Below are 24,279 nucleotides of genomic sequence, written 5' to 3'. Positions count from 1 at the left end.
TGTCAGCCTCTCAAATGGGCTTCCTGTTGGGAGTGGGGACCCGCGGGAAGGAGGGGCTTCCCTCCAGGATGCTGGGGCTGCCAGATTTCCTGTCCCCAGAAGTGTCACCCCATGGGGCATGCCCAGGTCCTGTACTTGCTCACAGCTGCCCCAAATCTGGGGAGAGCAGTCCCCCATGTTCAGGGTTGGGGCTGAGTCTCTCTTCATTTCAGGTGGGAGGGGCCCCTGGTCCACACTGGCTCCTCTGAGGGAGCCTGAGCTGGGACTGGGGTCACATCTGAGCTGCCAAGTGAGTGGTGAGGGCAGCACCCCAGGCTTGGAGCTAGTCCCCTCCCCATCCTCGGTTTCCCCACCTCGATGGTCTCTCTGGGTCCCTAGACCCACACCCAGGACATCCTCGGGGCCTGGGGGTCAGGGAAGGGTGGGGGCCTTCTCCCCCCGGGGAAGATGTAGCAGGGGACCTAGGGACAAGGTGAGGTGCTGGCCACCCTGTCCCGGGATGGGGAGCAAGGGCTCGTGGGTACAGGTGCTCAGAGGGGAAGGAACGCACCACATTGCCTGTGGAGGGTGTCCCGGCACCTCAAGGCCCACAGGGCCCAGGACAGCAGCTGCCCCCCGGGAAGAGGGGCCTGCAGAGATGGCTCCTCCAGGCGCGGCCCCCCCCCCGACCCGCTGGCCCTCAGCGTTGGTGCTGGAGATGGGGGTGGAGCCCAGTCCCCGGGGAAGTGGGTGCGGGCAGCCCGAGTCCCCTGGCAGGCCGAGTGGCAGACAAACTGCAGGCGGGTGATGCCCAGTTTATTGTCTCTTTGCGGGGGGCTCACTGGCACACTTGCCAGAGGAGCTGTGGGGGGGCTCTCCCAGAGGTCCCTGTCCATGTCCAGCAGGTGGTCCCTGCCTCGTGGGTCACAGGTGGACGTACACTGCTGGCAAACTAGACAGGCTTGTTGGCACAGCCGGGTGAGTGTGGGGGGTGGGTCCCCCTCTTTCTCTGGGCCCTTGGATTGGGAGGAGTGCAGCTCAGCCTGTTGGCCCAGCACTTCCAGGTCTGAGCGTGAGCATGTGCGTGGGCCAGCGAACTAGCCGTGGTGCCTCCGTGCGTGCGTGCTGTGTGGACACCACCGCCCTGGCTCTTTCTGTGCCTGAGGCAGTCCTCACAGCAGAGCCCAGAGGAGGGCTGGCCCCAGGCTGAGCAGGAGCCCCCCAGTGAGGGTCCAGAGGCTGCGCCCTGCTCGGGACACCCCATTACAGAGGTCCTTTTCACAGCAAGACACACCCTGCACTTCTAACTTGGGGACCAACGTACCTATCCCGCCCACTGTGATGTTCATCGGACCCAACCCTGGGCCCACGATAGTCTGCATCAACTTGGACGCCTGCTCACAGGAAGGGGCGCAACCTCCGTGATTCACGCTGACCTTCCGTCCTGCAGGAGGGAAAACAGTGCCTGTTGTGGCAGCATCTAGTCCCCTGTGTCCCTCTTGGGCCGGCCATGGTCACCAGCTCCCCTTGGTCATCCCTCCATCTGCTGGGAGACCCCTCCTCTCCTCCAGGAGGCCTCTGCAGGCTGTTCTGTTTAGAGGGTGGGGAAGCAGGGACAGGAAGCAGGACCTGGCGCCTGACACACCCACATTCCTTTTGAGGGCCCCCTGAAGCACCCCCAAACTCTGGGTGTTGGGAACTCACCATCCTGCCAGGTGGCGGTCAGATCGGCCTTGAAGCAGACATCTGGTGCCTGTCCACAGGACATGACCTGGCACTGTGCAGTCGACTGGGCCCCAGCACAGAAGTAGCACTGTAGGCTCAGGGCTGTGGTGGGGTGGGGACACAGGCCAGGCTCAGATGACAGGAAGGCTGGCTTTAGACCCCCGCCGACCAGAACCAGAACCCGAACTGGAGCCTGGGCTCTGGGCAGCTGCCTCCAGTCCCCTGCCCAGGACCTGTGGTGCCTACCCTCCAGGGGGCCAGGAGCACAGACCCCTCAGGGCTCAGGGAGAGGGGACCGCCGGCCCACCCCCACTCCCAGGACAGGTCCTGTGGGCGCTGGCACTCACCGTGGTCTGAACACAGCAGGACTGCCAGCAGGACCAGGTGGAGGCCTCTCATGCTTCCTGGTTGCTATGCCACGAGGTGGGGACGTCCTGCAGGGTGTCCCAGGTTCAGGTTCAGGTTCAGGCCTCCCCTCCCCAGCCCTGGCCCTCTGTGGCTGACCCCCCACTCACCTCCCCCGGCCTCCTCCCACCTGCACTGGCTGTGGTCTCACTGCTGGCTTCAGCCTCCCTCAGTGCCACAGCCTCTGCACTCCTGTCCCTGCTGGCCCTCAAATATCCACCACCCACTTCCTGCCTCTGCTTCACACCCCCCCCCCCCGCCCCAGGCTTTGTGCCCCACCCATGGAAATTGGAGCTAGGCTTGTTTATTTCTCAAGTGCAAGAGCCCCAGGGCCGTACAACAGGCCTCACCACAAGCCCTTCCTTGCCTTTTCCTGCAGCTTTAACCCCTGTAGGTACCGGCCGGACCAAAGTGGGTTTTAGCCAGGAGAATCTGGGCCAGGGGAGGAGCGGCCCTCTAGGGTGGACTTAGGGGAGGAGCGGTTGATGGGCCGGTGCCTGTGGGATTTCCGGGAGCAATGGGTGGCCCTCTGCACTTTGAGGAGTTCCCAGAAGTGGGTGGCCTCTGCACAGTCGCTCAGCGCGCCCCTGTCTGTGTCCTCTGAGCTGCGTGGTGACCTGTCCGCCTTCCCTCCTCACCCCCCCAGTCCCCGTCCCCAGGTCTTTCAGACGGCCTCCCTGCGTTCCCAGGAGAGACCTCCACAGAAATCACAGAAGCAGAAAACGTTTTCCATGCTAATGTGTGTTTGTCTGCGTGTTTCGCTGTCGCCCGTGAAGTCACGCACATCAAGGAATCCATTTTCAGTGGGTCTCGTGCACATCTCGGTGGGAACCATCATTTTCAGTCTTACACACGTGTCTGCGTCTCGTCGCGGCAGGCAGTCAGACCGTTGTGAGTGGAGCAGCAGCAGTGGGCCAGGTGTGGATGGTTCCCACGGCCCACCGCGCCCGGGGGCCCGGCAAAGGGCGAGAGCACAGGTCCTGCAGGACCCCGAGCTGCAGCACCAGCCCCTGCAGACGGCTGCAGGCCTCAGCCGGGTCTCAGCTCCAGGCCCAGGGAGGCAGCACAGTCAGGCGGAGCGTCGTCGGCATGGCTGCCTCCAGACCAAAGCCACGCCGGCGTCATGGCAACACTGCTCACTCAGGACCAAGCAGCAGTAACGTCCCACTCGAGAAAGGCGGGTGGCGAACACCAGGCCCAGTTTCTCAGGCTGTGGGTTCGGGGACAGGGCTGGGCAGGGGAGCTGACAGAGACCTACGAGGCAGAGGCTGCGGATCCGGGTCAGCAGCAGGGCGGAGGAGGCCCCGGGCCCAGTGGGCCGAGCCTTGGGTGGTGTGGCCATCAGGAGATGGGCACCCTGTGGGGAAGCTCCTTGGGGTGGCGCTCAGCCGTCTCGGGGGTGGACTGGAGCCTGCCTCAGTTCTACCTGGGAAGGGTGGACTCCTCCCTTCTGGGTCTCCCCACAAGAGTCTTCCACCCCTGATGGCAAGTGGGGAGTCTGCCCGGGAGCCCGTGTGCGTGTGGCTCTGCTCTGCAGACGAGGCTGTTCTGGTCACAGGTGCAGATATGTTGGGTTGTCCCCTTGTCGGGTGTGTCTTGCTCCCCAGTTGTCCCTCTCGGTTTATCCACACGCATATGTGCGACCACCCGATGTGCAAGCTGCCACCTTCCCGCGTCCCCTCTGTACCTGCTGTCCGGCTCCGCTCCTCCCACCGGTCTGGATGAGTATTCCTTCTTTGACTCCTGGTTGTTGGACTTCCACACCGTTCGATTTTCTGGCATTTCTGTTTGTTTTCATGTTTTCAATTGGTTGTTTTCCTTTTGGTTGTGCGGGGAAGCGAAGCGTATCTACCTGCCCCTCCATCTTGGCCGGAAGTGCAGTGGGTCAGCGTTCTTGAGATCGACTAGTTTGTTTCAGAACTTTCCGAAACAGTTCTTTCTTCCACTGGCAAGGACATGCACGTTTTTCTCCTTGGTGACTGCTGCACTTGGTGACTGCAGTGTGCTCGTGAGGGAGCGGCTCAGGATCCCCGCCCTGGGCAACGCCGGGAGGCCGGGGAAGGGCCGCCGAGGCGTCAGGCTGGCACAGCTCGGGCCACTCCAGTTTACACATGGCCGCTCCCCGCCTTTTCCTTTTGGTTCTGAGTTCTACTGCGTGAGAGGGGATGAGGTCCTTTCTCCTCTTTAAACTATCGGTTTCAATCCTTTCTCAGGAGAATCCTTATGCTGTGGCAACGTGAAAAGTTTGCACGTGAAAGACCTCGTCCTGTTTACTAGACCTTGACCTTTAGCAAAACAACTCCAGGTTGAGACCAGCCATTCCTGTCCAGGCAGACACAGAAACACAGTCTACAGCAAAGACAAGGTTCCAAGAAACCAGCAGTCTCAAGCTAAGTCCTCTACGAGGAGGGACTGGGGCACTGGCCTTCGATTCTGCAATGTTGACTTTCACTTATTGTTTTAGAGACGGGGGAAAGCTGGCAGAAGGGGAGAAACATCCATGTGTGAGAGATGCACCGACGAGCTGCCTCCCGCTCGCCTCTAACGGGGCCTGGCCCACAGCCCCGGCCTGTGTCCTGGCTGCAAATGGAACCCGTGACCGTCGGCTGGCAGGCCCGCCCTCCGTCCACTGGGCCGGAGCTGCCAGGGGAAGCCTTGGCGTCTTCTCTCACACCAGCTGGTGCCGCAAACGACCCTGGCCGGACCCAAACGGCACAGCCCGAGCGGCAGAGACAGAAGGTTCCGGCGGATTCCAAACAGCAAAGATCGAGTCAAGTGTCAGAAAGGTAAGAGCAGCCGCAGAGTCACGGGAACCCAGACGGGCAGAGGGGAACTCCTGAAACGAAACCAACTTCCTCGGGCGGGAAATGGAAAGTGAAGCTGAGAGTCCCGGCTGGTGAGTCAGTGGGTGGAGCAACAGACTGGGAACTGAAAGGGCACCTGTCCCCGAGCCAGGGCACATGCCTGGGTTGGGTGCCATGTGCCAGGGTGGGGGCATGTGTGACCTGGGAAAGGCACCCGGTGGATGTTCTCTCCCTCTCTGTCCCCTCCCCTCCCCCCTCTGAAATTCCCATGCAAATGTCTCTGAGCAATAAGATTCCCAATAAAAACACAACCTATAAGCTCGGAGTCCATCTCCGTCCACTCCCCAAACTGGAGCCCCCCCCCAGACCTGCTTCCCCACCGGCGAAGTGTTTCCAGGTGGCTGGCGCCTCCCGGGGAGAGCAGGGGGAGTCCCCACGGTGAAGAAGCGGGCAGTCCCCACAACCCCTGTCGTGGGGTGGAGGCAGGAGACAGCAAGGGACAGACTCTGAGACTGGCCTGCTGTTGCTGACCAGCATCCTGGTTGCACCAAGGCAGAGTGGACAGCGGACCGAGGCGGGGTGGGGGAGGGAGACCCGTCTCACCCACTGCCTCCGCAGTCCTGAGCCTGGTCCCATTGTGCTGACAGGTGTTCCAGGCTCACTGGAAACACGAGGTGAGCCCGGGGGGCGGGAGCCCTTGGAACTCTGTGTACCGTCCCCATTATCTGGGGAGGAAAGCCCTTGAAACTGCCTTTATCCCCAGGCCTGGAGGGCGGGAGAGGGTCCACAGTGCCCAAAGGAAGAAGCCCAGAGAGCAGCTTTGGTTACTGGCCTGCCTCTGGTCACTGTCTGCTCTCCCAGGAAGTCCCTGGTGCCTAAAGGAAGAGCCCGTAAACAACCCTGGGTAGCTGCCCCAGCTTTACCGGACGCATCTGTCCCCACACATCTGTTTTACAACAAGATGAACAAACAGAGTCCGGGCAAGATAAAGATCCGGGCTGACAGGCCCCCCCACAGGTACACAGGTTGGATCATTGCGTCTCCCCCTTTGCCCCGGGAAAGCGGGCACCCTGTGTACCTGCCCATCAACACGGAGCTTCTTCGGTCCTGTCCTACCATCTATATAAATCCTCAGAACAAGGGACTCGCAGTTTTTGCACCCTTGGCTGTCTGGCCTCTGACCACCTCGGGGGCTTACCATGCTGACCTTCAGCAGCCGTTCCTGCTGAACGTATGCTCCTCACTCCCCCATCTATGTTAGGCCTGTTCCCTTCCCTGGGAACAGGTCACTCCCGGGGTCCAGCCTTGGCAGATCTCAGAATCCCTGAAGGCTGGACGGTGCAGGTGGGGAATGAAGAGTCAGACACCCGGTTGGATGCTGGGGAACAGCCAGCCTCTGTGGGCCTGACCGAACTTGCAGGGCTTCATTTCTCTTTATTTTTGTAGAGATTGTTACATGGCATCAAAGGAACAGGTGTGTGGCAGGATCAGTTAAGCAGAAAAAAGCAATACAAAAGTAACTTGGAAACACACAAGAAGTTCCGTAGATTCAACTCTGCTAAACAAAGGTGGTTTTGTTCAGGGGAGACATTCATCAGACAATTAGAAGTAGCTGTATGAAGAGCTTTAAATGTCTTATTGTTGAATAGATGTTTATTAATATTCTTAGAATTTGGCATGGGTCAAAAGGATACCCTAGACTGGACAGCGGTTATAGAAAATTTATTAAAAGGCCTTTGTGGTGTCTAACCTAGCTATCTATCCTTCTGTCTAGAATGTTTCTCTTTGTACTATGGACTCTGACTCCCTGGTAATTGGTTCTTCGTGCTTAGTTTGTAATAGCTAACCAGCTTCTCCTGTTTCTCTAATTCTAATTGATATATATTCCAGTCCGAGGTAGAGGAGGGGCTGTTACTCATCAACTTTTAGATGTTCAGGGGCCCACCCCATTGGGGGGACTTTGTTCTCTGGCCGAGAAATCACTTTGTACAACTTCATTGGAACTATTCGAATCAATGAACCCAAAATGCAGGTGTCTAACAGTCTCGACACCTATGAATCACAAAGACAGGCATGCAGGGAGAGAGAGACAGGAAGTCCAGCCACGGTTGCCTCTGCTGTGCAGATGCATCTCATCCGTCCCGACTGTGTCCGGGGACGGGTGCTGGTCGGCTGCCGACAGATAGATCACTAATTCTCCTGACTGCGTGTTGATAGATCTGCCGATCTGTAATTCTTTACATGTGTTGGCAAGAAAAACCAGGTGTCTCCCATCAACAGGGTCAGCCTGGCACAGGCAGCTGGGAGCCCACCCCAAGGCCCTCAAGGCCTTCCTCAGGGAGGAAGAGTCCACAGGGTCCTATCCGGAGTCCACAAAAACTGGAACCAAAAGCAGATGCAGAGGCCCACGTCCACAAAAGCCCGTTCTCATGAGGCGGGTGCTGATGTGGAGGAAAGTGGTTTAGTTGCAGGTGGTGGGCACTTGGAAGACGGGGCACTCACGTCCCAAAGGCCATCTTCACGTCTCAGTGTGGGCAGCCGTTTCATAGGAGGGCGTGGGGGACAGAAGAGATGGAGGGAGGGTGTTGAAAGGTTCTGCACATGAAAGACGAGCACAGTCCTTTCCGATAAGACCAGTGATGGACGGTCCTCTGTGCCTCACCCGGGTGAGTCATTCTGGATCCGCGTCATCCCGGCTCCAGCTCGAAGGTCTGCAAATCTCCCTGAGCCAGAGGCCTGTAGGCCGCCTCTGTGTCTTTTGAAACTAGTTCCTAGGATTCTGCTGCAAAGACGCCGTTCACCCACAGGCTGCGTCAGAGTCAGCACACACTGCAACTGCGTCAGAAGGACAGTGGGGTGGGGGGCAGGTCCCCACCGTCCTCCCTTTCCTCTGTCACAGCAGCGCCTGGAGGTGGAAGACACCATCCCCACAGGACATGCTCTCGTAAACAGACAGGAGGACGCCCAGCCCTGGCTGTGCATTGCTAGCCTCCATAACTATGATTGAGTCCTAGTGGTTGGACACATCTGCGTTGTTCTAAGCCACCCGGTGTGTGGCGCTTTGTTGCGACAGGAGGAGGAGACCTAGGGTGTGGCAGACCCTGGCCAGCAGAGTCCGCCCGTTGTGGCTGACGACGAGAATGAACTCACAGGTGACAACAATCCTGTGGAGGAAAAGGGAACAGGCACGATCACTCTCTCAAGGGGAGAGAGCCTACGGATGCCTTGGCCACTCCCTCAAGAGGGGAGCGCCCCGACCCTTGCCTAGACAGGCTTTTATTGTTTTCCTGGGGCCTTATATCAGAGAAGGATTTATTACCTATTACATAGAATATTATTATCTACACTTTAGGTACAATCAAGGAAACAGAATAACATGCAGAGGGGAATGGCGATGAGCTGATCAGCTCTGTCCTTGGGAAAATTCACACAGGCTTTGGGTTTTACCTTGAAGATAGACAATACACATTCGTTGTTTTAGACCAGGGTGAGGGAGTTTTAGCAGGAGCAAGCCATAACAGTCTGCATGCACTTTCTAGGCCTGATTCCCACAGGAAAACTCTGTCTGAAGGTCTGGCTCCTGCCCACCCCCTCGCTTCTGTAGGTTTTCCACGCAGAGCTGAGTCACATTTGCCAGGCCAAGGCAAACCGGTCCCCTACATTGGGGGGGCCCCTGCCGGCACTCATCAGACTTTGACGCCCCCCCCCACCGGTGGGGTATGGGATCCTTCTCGATGTCAGGTTCACAGAGGCTCTGAGTTGTCTCGTGCTGGGCGTTGCCAGCTTCTTCCTGCTGTGCCCTTTGTCTTGATAGGAGGGTTTCCTGACACTGAGGCCAGGAGGCCCCTCTCCCGCTTTTTCCTAAGAGCTTCTTCCTTCTGCTTCACACCTGGGAGCTGGTGGCCGTGACCAGGGTCATCCAGCTTCTTCTCTTCCCCTGCTTTTGGGTCCTCACTGACCAGCGGCCCGACAGAGCGCCTTCCCTTCAGGCCTGCACAAACCCACGTCCCTCCGTGCGTGCGTCTGCTCCGGGGCTTCCTGCTCCAGCTGGTTCCCTACTTCCCTGTCCCCGGTCCAGGCAACACTGCCAGGTGTGAGGGTCACTGGCGGGAGGCCTGGATGCTGGGTGAAGCGGCCCTCCCCGTGCTCGCCAGCCCCACCCCCACTGCTCAGACAGGATCCGACCCGAAGCTTCGTGCTTTTTCCCTTAGAATCGGGCCATCTGCTCGGTGAGCTCTGCTCCCAGCGCGAGCTGCTGTGGTTGGCCCATGTGGGGCTGCAGAAATCCATGTTACACGAATGGACGAGAGACGGAGAGGACCTGCTCGACCTGCCCAGGGTGGGGCCAGCCACGGCGCTGGGACCTGTGGGCGGTGCCCTGCCAAGTGTCTCCTCATCCTCAGCCCCAAACCCGACAGCCACCTCAGGGTGGCCTCAGCCGCTGGGAGCTGAGGGAAGGGGGAAAGGGTACCAGCGAGGGTCCTGCTGGGCAGAATGGAAGAGACACTTCTGCCACGGTCCAGCCACAGCTGGGTCCAGGGGTTCCTGAAAGGTGGGTAAGGCGTCGGCAATGGGAGACAGACGACAACGCGACTCAGAGGACGGTGAAGCTCTGTTCCGTTTATTGCAAGTACAAGCAGGTTTCTATATTTTCATTTTTGGTAGTGATTAACATTTGTGGTTGGGCGAAGCAGGAAATTTTCTACCTGGATATTAGGTCACGCTAGTCTAGTGACTTATTAAATCAGACAATTAGAAATAGCTGTATGTACAGAGTTTGAATGTCTTATTGTTTATTAAAGTTCTCGGAGTTCATCATGGGGCAAAAGGATACACTAGGTTGAGCAGAGGTTATAGGAAATTTATTATAAGGCTTTTGTGGTGTCTAACTTAGCTATCTATCTTTTCTGTCTAAAATGTTTCTCTATGCACTATGGACTCTGACTCCCTGGTAATTGGATCTTCGTGCTTAGTTTGTAATAGCTAACCAGCTTCTCCGGTTTCTTTGCGCATCTAGTTCCAATTACTTTATATTCCTGTCTAAGGTAGAGGAGGGACAGTTACTCCATCAACTTTTAGACGTTCAGGGGTGACCTGATTAGGGGGGACTTTGTTCTCTGGTCAAGAAGTTATTTTGTACAACTTCATTGGAACTATGCGAATCAGTGACCCTGAAACACAGGTGCCTAACAATCCCACCACCTGTTGGTCACCAAAACAAACGTGTAAGGGGAGATAGACAGGAAGTCCAGCCACGGTTGCCTCTGCCTGGCAGATGCGTCTCAACCGTCCAGACCTTGTCGAGGGACGGCTGCTGGTCGGCTCCCGATGCGCTTCCACGAGAGCCAACCCAAACCCAGGGGAAGGGCTAAAGTGTCTCTCGGGACCTGGCCCGGGAGCTGAACCTTAAAGGCCTGAGAAAATGCCTGTGGACACTCTGCAGTTCTTTCTGAACGTGAGGATCTGGGGAGAGCGTAAGGAGGGTCCGTGGAACTCAGGGGTGGTAGACTGGGGAGGTGGGAGGAAGCACCGTGGGGAGACCTCCAGCACTGGACAAAAAGCCTGGCGTGGAGCCATTTCCCTCCCCCTGCGATGAACGCTGACACGGTCCTTTGCTGAGGAAGAAGAGCACGTGTCCCACACACTGAGTCACAGCCTCCTAACGCCGGGGGACTCCAGAGTTGGAAAGTTGTAGTTCAGGTGATAGCGAATGAGCTCAGTAATCAACACAGGTAACAGCTGTTGTTCCAGGAATTGGAGGTGCGACCCACCCCGGCCCCAGGAGACTGCAAGCAGCCCCACCTTTGTGCCTCAGGAGGACGGCACAAAGCAGTTTGAGATGGAACTGGAGCCATTGGGTTTCAGGGGGGACTCCACTGCCCAAGGCCCAGATGAAAGAATGCTGGAGCTTGTATCCGATGAGGGGCTGGAGGACCGGACGGTCCCCCCTTCTGCATACAGACAAACCCGGAGGAACAACTCGGGGGCGTGAGAGACATCACAACCCACAGTTGCAGTGAGGGAGATAAGACCTCAAAACCTCTGACTTTAAAAACCTGTGGGGGTTGAGGCAGCAGCAGGAGAAACTCCCAGCCTCACAGGAGAGTTCATTAGAGAGACCCACAGGGTCCTAGAACATACACAAGCCCACTCACCCGGGAATCAGCACCAGAAGGGCCCAGTTTGCTTGTGGGTAGTGGGGGAAGAGACTGAAAACTGGTGGGCTCTCTGGTAGAGAGCTGAACAAGTGGCATTGTTACCTCTGGGACCCTCCCCAACATACAGCATCACAACGCAGCAATGTGGGTTGCAATTATCTAAAGCTTTGCCCCTTACAGCATGATAGGTGTGCCCTGATAAGAAAAAAAATGTCCAAATGAAAGAACATATCAAAGCTCCAGAAAAAATACAACTAAGTGACAAAAGATAGCTAACCTATCAGATGTACAAGTTCAAAGCACAGGCAATCACGATGCTCACAGAATTGGTTGAGTATGGTCACAAAATAGCAGGAAAAGTAAAGGCTATAAACAGTGAAATAAAGGAAAGTGTACAGGGAACCAACAGTGATGGAAAGGAAACTGGGACTCAAATGAACAGTTTGGACCAGAAGAAAGAAATAAACACTCGACCAGAACAAAATGAAGAAATAAGGATTCAAAAAAATGAGGAGAGACTTAGGAACCTCCAGGACAACTTTAAATCTTCCAACATCTGAATCATAGGGGTACCAGGAGGAGAAGAGGAAGAGCAAGAAGTTGAAAATGTGTTTAAAAAAATAATGAAGGAGAATTTCCCCAATCTGGCAAAGGAAATAGACTTCCAGGAAGTCCAGGAAACTCAGAGAGTCCCAAAGAGGTTGGAGTCAAGGAAGCACACACAAAGACATGTCAAAATTAAATTGCCCCAGATTAAAGAGAAGGAAAGAATCTTAAAAGCAGTAAGAGAAGAGGAGACAGTTACCTACAAAGGAATTCCCATCAGACTGTCAGCTGATTTCTCAAAAGAAACCTTGCAGACAAGAAGGGCCTGGAAAGAAGTATTTCAAGTTATGAAAGGCAAGGACCTACATCCAAGATTGCTGTATCCAGCAAAGCTATCATTTAGAATGGAAGGGCAGATAAAGTGCTTCTCAGATAAAGTCAAGTTAAAAGAATTCATCACCACCAAGCCCTTATTATACGAAATATTAAAGGGACTTATCTAATAAAAAGAAGATGATCAAAAATATGAACATTGAAAAGACAGCAAAGTCACAACTATCAGCACCTTAACCTAAAAACCAAGAAGAGAAACAAAAATGAACTAAGCAAACAACTAGAACAAGAACAGAATTACGGAAATGGAGATCACATGGAGGGTTATCAATGGGAAGGATGAGCAGGGAGAATGGGGGGGAAGGTACAAGAAATAAGAAGCATAAATAGTAGGTACAAAATAGACAGGGGAGGTTAAGAATAGTATAGGAAATGTAGAAGCCAAAGAAAATATATGTATAACCAGCCCTGGCTGGTATAGCTCAGTGGATTGAGCGCGGGCCTGCGATCCACACGATCACGGTTCGATTCCCAGTCAGGGCACATGCCTGGGTTGCAGGCCAGTTCCCAGCAGGGGACTCAGGAGATGCAACCATACATTGATACTTCTCTCCTTCTGTCCTTCCCTTCCCCTCTAAAAGATAAATAAATAAAATCTTTTAAAAAAGTATATGTATAACCAATGAACATGAACTAAAAGGGAGAGAAATGAGGGTGAGAGGGACTGTGCAGGGCAGAGGGGAATGAAGGGGGAAAATGGGACAACTGTAATAGTCTAATCAATAAAATATATTAAAAAATAAAAATAGAAATAACTTTTAATAAAAGGATGCCTTGCAGACTTTAACTCTGAAAGGGAAGGAACATAGAGAACTGAAAGATAATCTTTATATTTTTAAAAATATTTTATTTATTTATTTATTTTTTAAAAAGATTGTATTTATTTATCTTTAGAGGAGAAGGGAAGGAGAGAGGGAGAGAAATATCAATGTATGGTTGCCTCTGATGCATCCCCTGCTGGGAACTGGCCTGCAACCCAGGCATGTGCCCTGACTGGGAATCGAACCGCGATCGTGTGGATCGCAGGCCCGAGCTCAATCCACTGAGTTACACCAGCCAGGGCTATTTACTTATTTTTTGAGAGAAGGGAAGGGAAGGAGAAAAAGAGGAAGAGAAACATCAGTGTGCAGTTGCCTCTCATGCACCCTGTACTGAGGACCTGGCCCACAACCCAGGCATGAGCCCTGGACTGGGACTCGAGCCAGCAACCCTTTGGTTTGCAGGCCAGCACTCAGTCTACTGAGCCACACCAGCCAGGGCCAAAAGTTGATCTTTGAAAACATCCAGAGAAGCTTCAAGTCAGATGCAGTTTCTGAAATGTGCATGCTCATGGCCCAAGCAAAGCCCTTTGACGGGGAGAAGTGGGGAGGGCGGTAGAGGCCGGACTGGTATCCTGGCTCCGTGAGCTGGGAGGCTCTGGGCAGCTGGCTGAGCTCTTCGAGCCTCGGCTGCCTCATCTGTAAAGTGCTTGCCTCTTAGGGTTGCCAGGAACGTCTAGGGAACACGTGCGCCAAGCTTTGCAGAACAACACGTGTTCCTTGCAAGGCAATGATATTTTACTCTGACTCCATTGCTGCCATCTCACATTGCTGGCTGGCCACACAGCTGGACCTCAGGCAGTGCAGGGGCTTTGGAGGAGCGAGAGGAGAAATTCCCACTTAGTGGGTGCCTGTGAGGGCAGAGACTTGGGGGCTTTCCACGTGCCATCCTGTGGCATCCTCACCGGTGAAACAGGGCTCTTTGTTATTCAGAAGTGCCCTGTGACAAGCCGAGGCTCAGAGGCAGCGAGGGCTGGCCCACTCGGGGAGCCAGGGCCCCAGCCTGTGCCTGCGCGACCCGAGCCTGGACCCTCTTCTCTCTTCTCCGCGACTTTCCAAGTCCCTTCCACGGTGTGCCTGACCAGGGCAGGGTAGGTGGGCAGCGCTGTGGGGCTGCAGCCCTCCTCACTGTGGCTAGAGTGGAGTGTGGAGGCATGTGCAGACTCTTGCTCACCCAGGGGCTGAACAGGGTGCCCTTGGGGTCTCAGTGCCAGCAGGTTGTGCGGCCAGGGTGTGGGTCCTCTCTCTCACTGCCTTGGTGTGGCTTCAGTGCCTTGTTCTCACCAGAGGACATGGGGGTGGGGAGGGAGAGTGCAGTAACCCCACCTCCCAGCCCGACATCCAGGACCCTTTTTTATGTGGAGGGTGTTACCTGGCCCAAAACGGTGTGGGAAGGATAGCCCCCTCCTTCCATCTAGGAGACCCCAGCTGGCTCCCAGATGTTCAGGGCCTCTTCTACCCATGAGGTCAGGGTGGCCCCTGCCCTGAGGGTCAGTGTGAAGAGGCAGCTGGCACTTCAGACAGAGAGCTTTATTAAAGGGGACATGCAGCTGCACTTGGCTGAGATGGCCCCATCCCCTCCTTCCAGAGGTTTCTCTGTGGTCACCCTGATGCTAGCCAGTGGGGCTCACCACCCTTCCTGCTTCCAGGTGGGTATCAGGTGTGACAGTCAGTTTCTTGGTGGCCCTCCTTCTAGGAAACAGTACTGAGGACCTGCCTCTCCAGGTCCTTGGCTGGGAGACTCAGCCCCAACAGCAGAGGACTGGCAGTACCAGGAGGAGCCACATGGGCTGGGCAGAGCAGGTAGGTGGGCAAATTACAACCCAGCATGAGGTCTACTCTGGGCAGAAGCATCGCAGACAAGAAGCTGGTGTTTGAAAAGACAAAGAGCAGGACAGGGGATCCACAGAGTCAGCTCTCGCATGGGCGGGGTGGGGGTTTCGGTGCAGAGGGCTTAGGAGACTGGACAGGGAGGCAAGGGACAAGGTCAGAGGCCCCCTGGGTGGACACATGAGGAGCCTGGAGCCAGTGCTGGGGTGCTGGGGTGCTGGGGTGGGAGTTAAGGCCCTCCGATGGTGTTCTTTGTAGAAGGAGGTGTTGTGGGACTGGAACATAACCAGGACCTGAAACCAAGACTTATCCCCAGCTCTGCCCCGCCTGACAAGGCCTGACCTCAGAGGCCTGGGCTGTTCCATTTGTGTGAGGTGCTGGCTGGACCGTGGTGAGGCTCAGGAAGCAGGGCCCAGGAGAGAAGGAGGGCTGGCCCGGGGCCAGGCAGAGGGGGGCTGGGGACATGGCCAGGCTGGTGGTGCAGTGATGTGGCTAGTTGATAGCCCGGAAGGTGAGGAGTGGAATGGTGGAAGGCATCAGTACGAACCGGTAGACCATCTTTACGTCCTCTTGCGTTAGTGTGTCCACCTGGAAGTGTTTCAGCACCTAGGACAGAAGCGCAGGTCCACCGGGGTTACAGGTCAGCCCCATCCAAGGCCCTGGCGCAGCCTTCTCTGCTTTTCTGGCGTCCCAGACGCTCCGCCTCCAGGCGCCCCGCCCCACACGCAGCCCTGCCCCCAAACCTCTGCCCTGGCCCGCTGCAGAGCTTAGGCCGCTCACGTGGTGCAGCAGAAGCAAAGATTCCGTCTCGGCCACGCGCCTTCCCAGGCATTGTCGCGCGCCAAAGCCAAAGGCCAAGTGGGGGAGCCTGGTGCTGGATCCCTTTTTGAGCCAGCGCTGGGGGTCATAGACCTCGGGCCTCGGGAACACGGAGGGATTCCGACCGAGGCTGTAGAGCTGCACGAGGACCAGCGTCTGCGGGCGGGGAGAGGGGCGTGGGGCAGGGTGAGCTGGCGCAGGGCCGGGTCGGGCTTGCTGCCTGCTGCAAGGGCTGTGGGGCCTCGCTCACCCCAGCGGGGATGTGGTAGTTCTGCAGGACCAGGTCCGAGCTCACTTGCCGCTCCACAGTGATACCCACGGGGTACAACCTGTGCACAGGGGCAGCCAACAGGGTCCTTGGCGGGGACAGGCCCCTCGCCTGCCTCGACCAGGGCGCCGCAGGCGCAGACGAGGGCAGCTCCCCACCCTCTGTCACTGGGAAGCTGAATCCACGCATCTCCAGAGCCCAGCCTGGGCCCCCTGTCCCCCCCTGAGCAGCCTCCTGGCTAAGGAGGACAGGCTGGAGGCTGGTGCCCAGGACCCTGAGGTAGGATCCCAGAGGAGGAAGCGCCCCCGCCTCTTTAGGGAGAGGAAGAGGAGGTGCAGGGGATGCCTCTTTGGGCAAAGCTGCCTGTAGCCCCAGGATCTGCGGCCCCAGGATCTGCGGCCCCAGCCTGGTGAGCGCTGCCCTGCAGGCTGTGAACCAAAGTGGCTGGGGCAGCCCAGGGAGCCACACCTACCTCAGGGTCTCCTTGATGGCGGCCCGAAGCAGGGGAAGCTCTGCAGGTGCCCTCTGGGGATTTTCTGAGATCTTGGCCTCTGCCAGCAGGCTCTCCTGACGCAGGGCCTCTTGCACCTCAGGGTTCCGTGCCAGTTCAAAGAGGGTCATCAGCAAGGGGTAGGCTGTCTGTAGGGGCCGTGGGCGCAGCCTCAGGCCTGGGCTCTGGCCCTGCACTGCAGCCCCTAGGGCCACTTCCCGCCATGGTGACGGGCATGCCCAGTGCAGGGCAGAGCCCAGGGAGCTGAGACCTTCAGGCCTGGGTCTCACCCTCCTCTGGGCTCCAGGACAGGTTCACCCTTGCGTCTGCTTGGCGTGGGGTCTGGAGCCTGACCCACCTGCTCCCATGGGATCACGTTCCCTGGGCATCTGCAGCCAGCCAGACCCCACCCAGTCCCCCCCCCCCACTGCCCGCTGCCCCTCACCCTGGGTCATTTCTGTGCAGGGAGAGGCAAGCCCAGCCTGGGGTCTGGGAAACCGAGCAGCTCCTAAATCCCATCCCCATGGCAACGTGCCTCCAGCATCTCCCCACGTGGGGCAGTGACCTGTCTGCTGCAGCCTTTGCTTCAGCAGAGGGCCCCAGGGCTCACGAGGCACCTCGGGGAGCGGGAGTCAGCCCCCGATGCCCCCTCACTGCCTTCCCTTGCTGCCTGCTCTTGCACTTCCGGACTGCCAAGCTCCGTGCCTCTCTTCCTGCCTGTCTACCTTCCGTGTGGTTCTTCCACACTCAACTGGAAGTCCCTGTCCCCAGGACACCTGCCAAGAGCTGTCCCTTGAGGCACATGCCCGCCCCTGGGCTCTCTCGCCTCATGACAGTGTCTCAGCACCGGTCTGTGCCATCTCAGGTGCTAGGCCCAGAGCGGCCCTGAGATGCCGGCAGATGAAAGCTGGGCCCAGAGGCGGGAAGCTCTGGCTGCATTCCTCTCCGGAGTCTGCCATCTGCTCCGCCCTCCACATGGTGGAGCCTGCGCTGCCCTTCCTGTCACCAGCCTGTAACCCCCACAGGGTCTTTGAGGAAAGCCTAATGTAATCTGTCACCAGGCAGGGTGCCCTGTGCAGCTAGGTGTCGGCCATCCCCTGCTTTGCTAGGACCCTGTCGGTCTGAGCCAGGCCTGTGCCCTGCGTCCCCAGGCCTCATACCTCTGTAGACTGTCTGGGGCTCTGTTCCCACCCGGACCGCAAGCCTCCCCCGAGAGGCCGCTCTCCTGTGCCCTCCCCTCAGAGCCTGCCTCAGGGACTGAGGCCCCAGACTAGACATCTTGGTGGCACAGACTGGGAGGGAGCATGCAGGAGACCCTGGGCCCGGGAGGACGCCGCCTGGGGTCACGAGGGCTCCATGTTCTACAGGCAGGGCTGGCTGCTGGCCTGACCGTGTCCACGCTCCCGGCAGTGAGGTCGATGGAGCTGGCCTTGATGGCGTCGAGGGTCATGTCTGCATGCAGGAGCAGTTCTGCCACCACGCCGGTGTAGTGCTGGGGGCGGCCGAGGGCCAGCTCCTGGTAGATTTTCTGGATGCGGTCATTGGCTGTGGGCACAGAGACAGAGCCCTGGGCCTGGTACTGGGAGGCTCCGCCCCGCCACCTTGCACAGCCCCGCCTCGGCACCCACTGGCTAGGGGACAGAGAAGCCACCTCAGCGCCCTGTGGCCCTCACCATACTGGAAGATGTAGTCCCAGGCCTCGAAATGCTGCTTCCACACTGGGGCACTTGTCCAGCGGGACAGGCTCCTGGGCATGAACATGAGCTGCATGGTGGACTTGAGCATGGCCTGCAGGGCGCGGATGAAGTTCAGGCTGGCTGGGCTCGGGCTCTGGCTGAACAGGCCCAGCCGCTCTCCAAAAAGGACCAAGTTGCTGGCTGCGGGGAAGACGGGGCTGCTGAGCACGTGGCAGCCTAGGGCCACATGGCGGCCGCCTCCTGCCAGCCCTCCTGCCCCTGGTCCCAGGCCCAGCGAGGTCCCCCCGAGCCCCACACCTTCTAGGGTGTAGTAGAAGATGCTGGGCTGGATGTCTGCGGTCAGAGTGCCCCGGGCGTTCTGCAGCACCCTCGCCTTCAGGGCCTTCGAGAAGTCCCTCGCCACCCTATCCACCATGGGGGTGTATTTCTGGACAGCTTGTGGTGACATCACATCTGGGTTGAGCCGCTGTCGGTCTGCGTGCCATGCAGGACCATTTCTGTGGAGCAGAGGGCAAGCTTCAGGGCACCCTAGTCAGCTGCGGGCCCCCAACCCTGTGCCCCACCTTCTTCATCCCCAAAGAGAGCTGTCTGCTGGTCCAAGGGCGCCAGCCGCTTGTGTCCCCACCCCCACTGTTGCATGCCTCTTTCAGGGAGGCCTTCGTGGGCTGTGCCTGGGGGCTTGACTCTGCAGCAGGGCGAGGCCACGCTTCCGCCCAAGGGTGCCGTGCAGTTCACTCGGCTTGCTTGTCCCGGCTGCTGGCCCTGTGCCTGGCCCTGGGTGGGTGTGGGTCCTTTTCTCTGAGAGGCGGCTGGCCCTCCTGTTAAGCTGTGCCCACTCCATGTATGCCACGCCCCAGAGGGAATGATGGTGGATTTGGCTTCTCAGCCACAGTCAAGCATAAACACCTTTCCTAGGGCCAGCCGCCCACAGGGGTTGAGAACAATCACACAGGCACTCAAACACCTGCCCATAGGATGTGGGTCAGCACATGCACACAGAAGGGTGCCCAGGGCACACGCAGATGTGCACATATGTGTATAGTAACACAGAACACACACCAGAAGCACACACAGACATGCAAAATGCTCCAAACCAGGCAACCACTACATGTACACACAATGAGGAGAAACCCAAGCAAGCACGTGCTGCCCTCTGCACACACATGCATGTACATGAGCACATATGCTAGTACCCCGACATGGGCAAACACACCAGTTCACACACACATAACAATGTCCACACACATGCATTCCCACACACACAGACACAGGCAGACACAGGTGCGGCTACCCCAGTGCACTGTCCCCACAGACACGACACACACACGGGAGCACAGGCACAGGTGGCCGCCCTCTTGGGAGCCCCGGGACCCAGCCCGCAAGGCACAGCTTACCTCACTCAGGCCTGCGGGGCCGTGAGGGGCTCCAGCTTGTGCTGCTGGCATGGGCCCCGGGCCAGTGACACCCCTGACCTGACAGGGTACTCCCTCTCACACCCAGGGTGGGCCGTGCCCTGCCCTGCCCCGGTACTGCCCTGTGTCACGCTCTCTCCACTCACCCGTGGGGGCCCAGGGCAGGCCTGCTTCGGGTCTTCCCTGTCTTGCTTCCTCTGCTCCCAGGCTGCCCATCCCCGCCCTCCCTCCTCACCCAGACTCGCCCTCACAGCAAGAACACGCCGTGTTTGTGCCCACGAAGCTGCCGGTGGGCCATCCAGGGCTCCAGGACCATGCGATGGGGTTGACGGCCCTCCGCCTGTTTCAGCCTGTCCACGTCCTCCGGTAGTGTCACGCACACCATGTGCCTGCCTCCCACGTCATATCTGCGGGACGGAGCCTGCTGTGGCCATGCCCTTCCCAGGCCCCGCTCGGCCGTCGTGTCCGCACTGTCTCCTCTTGGCCTCGCCGTCCCCCGCCCTGGCTCTGAGCAGGCAGGCCCTCTTGCAGTCTAACCAGAGCCTCTGCTGCTGGTGCACCTCCCGCCAGCGGTGTGCACGGAGTGCTCCGGAACCTCCAGATGAGCCGAGCAGGGGTGCCAGTCTTCTGGGCCATGGACATTCCCCTGTGCATCCCACCCACCTGCCTGAGGGTGCAGGGCACAGGTACCTGGCAGGGGCTGGGCGGCCAGCGGGGCAGAGGGTCAGGGCATGCTGGGGAGGAGGGCAGGGAGGCCTCACCTGAAAATGGGCCCCAGCTGCTGGAAGGCCTGCTGCATCTGCAGGTGCAGGTCCTCGCAACCGGCCCGCCAGACCCGCAGAAGCCGTAGCCACTCGCTGCCAGGACACCGGGGGATGGCTTCGAAGGGCAGCACTGCCTTGGGGGCCGGAGCGGCACTGGCGGCCAGCCCGTGTGCCTGGCGCAGGCACAGCCGGGGCCCCGCCATCCAGGCCCCTGCCCTCGCTCGGATCGCCATGCAGGCTCCCCCCAGGCCCTCAGCCCGGTCCTTTTATCAGCAGGAGGCCTGGCTGGCTGACTGAAGACGTCATGGAAGAAAGTGTCCCTGGACCAGGCCTGGGTGCCCGGGGAGGGGTCAGGGCTGCAGGGGTCAGGGCTGGAGGCATCCAGCCGGAAGACGGGGAGGGGGGGACGGGTGCCTTGTCCCACAATCCCACAGGCCTGCCATGGGCTGGGTGGATGTCCAGGGCAGGTGCAGGGTCAGGGCTGGGGGCTGAATTGGGCCGGGAGGGACTCCCTGGTGAAGGGAGCAGGATGGATGAGCCCCTTATCTCATCAAGGGCTGAGACGGGGGCCTCGGCTATCTTAGTCTCCTTGTCCCCGGCCGGGAGCAGGAAGCAGTGGGGCGGGCTGCGCGCTCCTCCGATCACCCACGCGTGCTTTGCTGGTGCTCTCCAGGCCTCGTGAGGCCGCAGGGCGTGGAGACGGAAGCCGGGGGCCTGTTAGGGAAATCCAAAGGCGGAATTGGGGGTGGCACTGAAGGGGCCAGGGGCCTGCCTGTCTGTCTGGTCTGGCAGGAAACTCTCAGGAGATGAGGGTCACTCCTCAGACTGAAAGGTGAGAGACGCAGCTGTCCTGTGCCCAGCACCCTCACCCCCTTGCTGGTCCTGCAGAGGGCTCTTGGGGTGGACTCGGAGCCTGGGTGTGGGGGCAGGAGAGGGTCTGGCTGTGGCTGCAGGCTCTCCACTCTCCTTGGACTCTCCCCAGTGGGAGCACAGTGGAGCCGATCCTGGGAGCACAGGCCTGGTCTGGGGTCCGGGGTCATCCCACCGGCTCCTGGCAGCACCCCATGAGGTGGCTCTGGCCACCCTCCTTCCCATTTTCAGACAAGGAGACTGAGGCCTGGGGGTTCTGTGACCTCCCAAGGTCGCCGGGCAGGTGATAGGGCCCTGGAGCTGTGCCTGCCAGCCTGGCCCTGCTGCGGGGATGGGGGCCGGGGAGCCTGGGCTCCGGCTCTGGAGGCAGGGAGGGCTGCCCCCGAGCGTCGTTTCTTCTTTTACTTTACTCCACTCCCTGTCCTTAAGCCTTCCTTGGGGACTGCTCAGTGGGGGGTGATGAGTCAGACCCCACCAAGGCCGCCTCAGACAGTCGGGGTGGACGATGTGCCTCAGCCTCTGTGGTGTCACAGCTGTCCTTGGGCAGGGACGCAGGCTGGAGCACTGCCTGACCTTGCATGCAGGTGCCCCGGCCCAGGCCTCTCCCGACACCTCTGCTGCTGCCCACCTGCCTGTGCGCCCTCCACTGACCCCTTCTTGGCCTCCGGGTCTGTTCTTGGGCCTCTGCGGGATGTAGACATGTGCCAGCTGTGTCCCCAAACAGTGAGCCTGCAGGGAGCTGGGCCAGAAGCCAGTCTCTCCTGCCCAGAGGAGCTGCGACACGGAGGTGCCAGCCCTTAAGCCCAGGGCCCAGCTTTAAAAGCAAGGGCCGAGTCCTAGAAGCACCCCCCCGACGGTGCCGCCTCACTGGCAAACACAGGTGGGGCTCGGGGCTCCTGCCCTGGCTCTTCGCTGTGCTGCCCACCTGCCCCAGACCTGCGGGGCCTCCTGGGCAGGAGCTCCCGAGTCCAGTGCAGCTGGGATGCCTTCCAATACAGAGCTGCGAGCCAGGGCCCAGCCCGTCCTCCAACCTCTGAGTGAGTAAAGAGGGGCCCAGAAGGGAACCCCAGCCCTGGAGAGGGCTGGCACTGTTGTGTGGACAGCGCCGGTCAGAGGCCGTTGCCCAACGAGCTGCGATGCCACAATGAGAGCCTTCACTGTGCCTGGCCCCGTGATGGAAGATCCCCCAGCTGCGTCTATGGCCACACCACCCTGAACGCGCCCGACCTCGGCCGCTCTGGGAAGTGAGGCAGGTCGGGCCTGGTCAGTGCTAGGACGGACGGGAGAGACCCGCCAACCGTGCTGTAGGCGTCTGGCGGCAGGACTGCTTTGACCCAAGTGGCCTGGACTAAGAAAGACAAAACCGGCACAGAGCTGCCACCTCCCTCATCGCCGATGTGCTGATGAGGCAGGCAGGTGTGCACACAGGTTCTGCGGGGTCCCTTGTTCCCCACAGTCCCCATCGGCTCACATTTTGGTTGGCTCTGTTTTGATAAGATTTGGTATGTTGCACATTGGGGTGTATGTTGCTCTTTATCATCCTTTGTTAGACAGTAACACTGACGTTCATTCAAATGTCTCTGGACCTCTTTAAACACTTCCCCAGTGGTCTGAATGCTCCGGAGTTAAACGACCCTTGGAGGTTTCTTGCAGCTCTGAGTCCTTGGGAGTGATTGCGTTTTTGATGAGGGCTAGTAAGTTCGGGGATCGAGTTGATCAAACTGTAGAAGTCCTGGAAGTGGTGTCTACCAGTGATGGGACAAGCGTGTGATGCTTTGTGGCCATTGTTTTTAAGTGAGTGAGTGAGAGAGACAGCAGACAGAGAGGGAGAGAGGGAGAAAGAGAGACAGAAAGACACCCATGTGCGGGAAACGTCAGTTGCCTCCCGTAGGCAGCCTGACCAGGGCTCGAACCAGCCACCTTCTGGTGTGTGGGATGATGTTCCAACTAACAGACCCCCAGCCAGGGTGCTTGATTTATACTTTTTAAGAATGTTAGGTCATTGCCCTGGCTAGTGTGGCTCAGTGGATTGAGCGCCATCCTGTGAACCCAAGGGTCACCAGTTTGATTCCCAGTCAGGGCACATGCCTGTGTTGTGGGCTGGGTACCCGTTGTGGGCTGGGTACCCAATGCGGGGGCACATGAGAGGCAACCACACATTGACGTTTCTCTCTCTCTCTCTCTCCCCTCCCCTCTGTAAAAAATAAATAAAATCTCTTTTTAAAAAATATTTATTTATATTTAGAGGGGAAGGGAAGGAGAGAAGTATCAATGTATGGTTGCCTCTCGTGAGTCCCCTGCCGGGAACTGGCCCGCAACCCAGGCATGTGCCCTGACTGGGAATCGAACCGCGATGCTTTGGTTCGCAGGCCCACGCTCAACCCACTGAGCTACACCAGCCAGGGCAATAAAATCTCTTTAAACATCATTAACTGGTTAGATTTTAATATATGTGCATATTTTTGGTGAAAATTTTAGGTTTTGCCACATAGAAATTAAGTAATGCATATTTTTCCTAGGAAAATATAGTAATTGCAGATAGGTAGTTTTAGAAAGTATTCTGCAACTGTACTTCATTTTCTTTTTTAAAAAGATTTTATTGGTGTATTTCTGACAGATGTGGGGCTGCTCAGGGGTTAGCGTGTCTGGGCACTAGATGGTGGTGGTGCCCAGACTCCACTGGGAACATGGCAACAAACAGTCACACCCTTCTGAATGATAAACTTTAGGTTTGCAAACTGTATCTCGGTAATTGAAAACCAGGTACTGATTTAAAGACACTGCAGGGGAGGAGGGCAGAAAAGGGTTCTGAGTCCCCGCCCTCTGTACCTGCTTCCCCCCACCCCACCCCCCCACCCCCCCCTGCAGGCAGCCACCCCTGACTCTCCCTGCCTGGCCAGGCAGCCTGGCTGGCTCGAGGCCACTCCCCCACTCGGATGTCAGTTCTGGGGACTCATCCCATCACTGCGTGGAACGCCCCAGTTCCTGGGGAGAGCTGTCCACCCTTCCAACCCACGCAGAGACTTGGGACAGTCACCAGGCATGGGCTCTGCTTCTGGCACCCCAGCCCAGGAGCCGCTCGCGCCGTCTGAGGGGCTCGGGGCGCCCTGTGTGTGCAGCTGGGATGCCCCCTCCAGCTGACGCGAGCCCTGCCCCCTGTGGCCGATGTACTTTGGACTGAGACACTCCGCCTCTGACGCTGGACGCTCAGGGGGTTGGGGTGTACGTGGGAGCCGATGTCAAAGAGGAAAAAGCACAGCAAATACGAGAAGCGGAAAGAAATCACTGAGCATGCAGCACT

At 58.2% G+C, this 24,279-nt stretch overlaps 2 protein-coding genes across 5 annotated transcripts; both read right to left on the bottom strand.

The window, feature by feature from the left end:
- Positions 1 to 774: 774 nt before the first annotated feature.
- Positions 775 to 2,330, bottom strand: LOC118988723 (lymphocyte antigen 6H-like). 4 transcript variants are annotated; one of them, XM_037048643.1, is made up of 4 exons: positions 2,240 to 2,330; positions 2,052 to 2,138; positions 1,684 to 1,806; positions 775 to 1,423 (listed from the first exon to the last, which is right to left on the bottom strand). In XM_037048643.1, the coding sequence occupies exons 2-4, from the start codon at positions 2,101 to 2,103 to the stop codon at positions 1,152 to 1,154; spliced, it is 447 nt and encodes a 148-aa protein (XP_036904538.1). In that variant the 5' UTR covers positions 2,104 to 2,138; positions 2,240 to 2,330; the 3' UTR covers positions 775 to 1,151. The 4 variants fall into 4 exon arrangements, with proteins under 4 accessions (XP_036904538.1, XP_036904537.1, XP_036904539.1 ...); XM_037048642.1 differs by having other exon boundaries at positions 2,052 to 2,135; positions 2,240 to 2,298; XM_037048644.1 differs by having other exon boundaries at positions 2,261 to 2,281.
- Positions 2,331 to 15,138: 12,808 nt separating this feature from the next.
- Positions 15,139 to 20,569, bottom strand: LOC118988945 (cytochrome P450 11B1, mitochondrial-like). Its single transcript, XM_037049023.1, has 9 exons — positions 20,106 to 20,569; positions 19,596 to 19,751; positions 18,230 to 18,429; positions 17,909 to 18,112; positions 17,626 to 17,780; positions 16,218 to 16,384; positions 15,728 to 15,806; positions 15,439 to 15,633; positions 15,139 to 15,264 (listed from the first exon to the last, which is right to left on the bottom strand). Exons 1-9 carry the CDS (start codon positions 20,339 to 20,341, stop codon positions 15,151 to 15,153), a joined length of 1,506 nt encoding a protein of 501 aa, XP_036904918.1. The 5' UTR covers positions 20,342 to 20,569; the 3' UTR covers positions 15,139 to 15,150.
- Positions 20,570 to 24,279: the final 3,710 nt, after the last annotated feature.

This window comes from Sturnira hondurensis, unplaced genomic scaffold (genome assembly GCF_014824575.4).
Source record: "Sturnira hondurensis isolate 20B ecotype Veracruz unplaced genomic scaffold, ASM1482457v3 Scaffold0006413, whole genome shotgun sequence".
Classification (NCBI taxonomy): domain Eukaryota; kingdom Metazoa; phylum Chordata; class Mammalia; order Chiroptera; family Phyllostomidae; genus Sturnira; species Sturnira hondurensis.
This window is presented reverse-complemented; position numbering and strand designations above follow the sequence as displayed.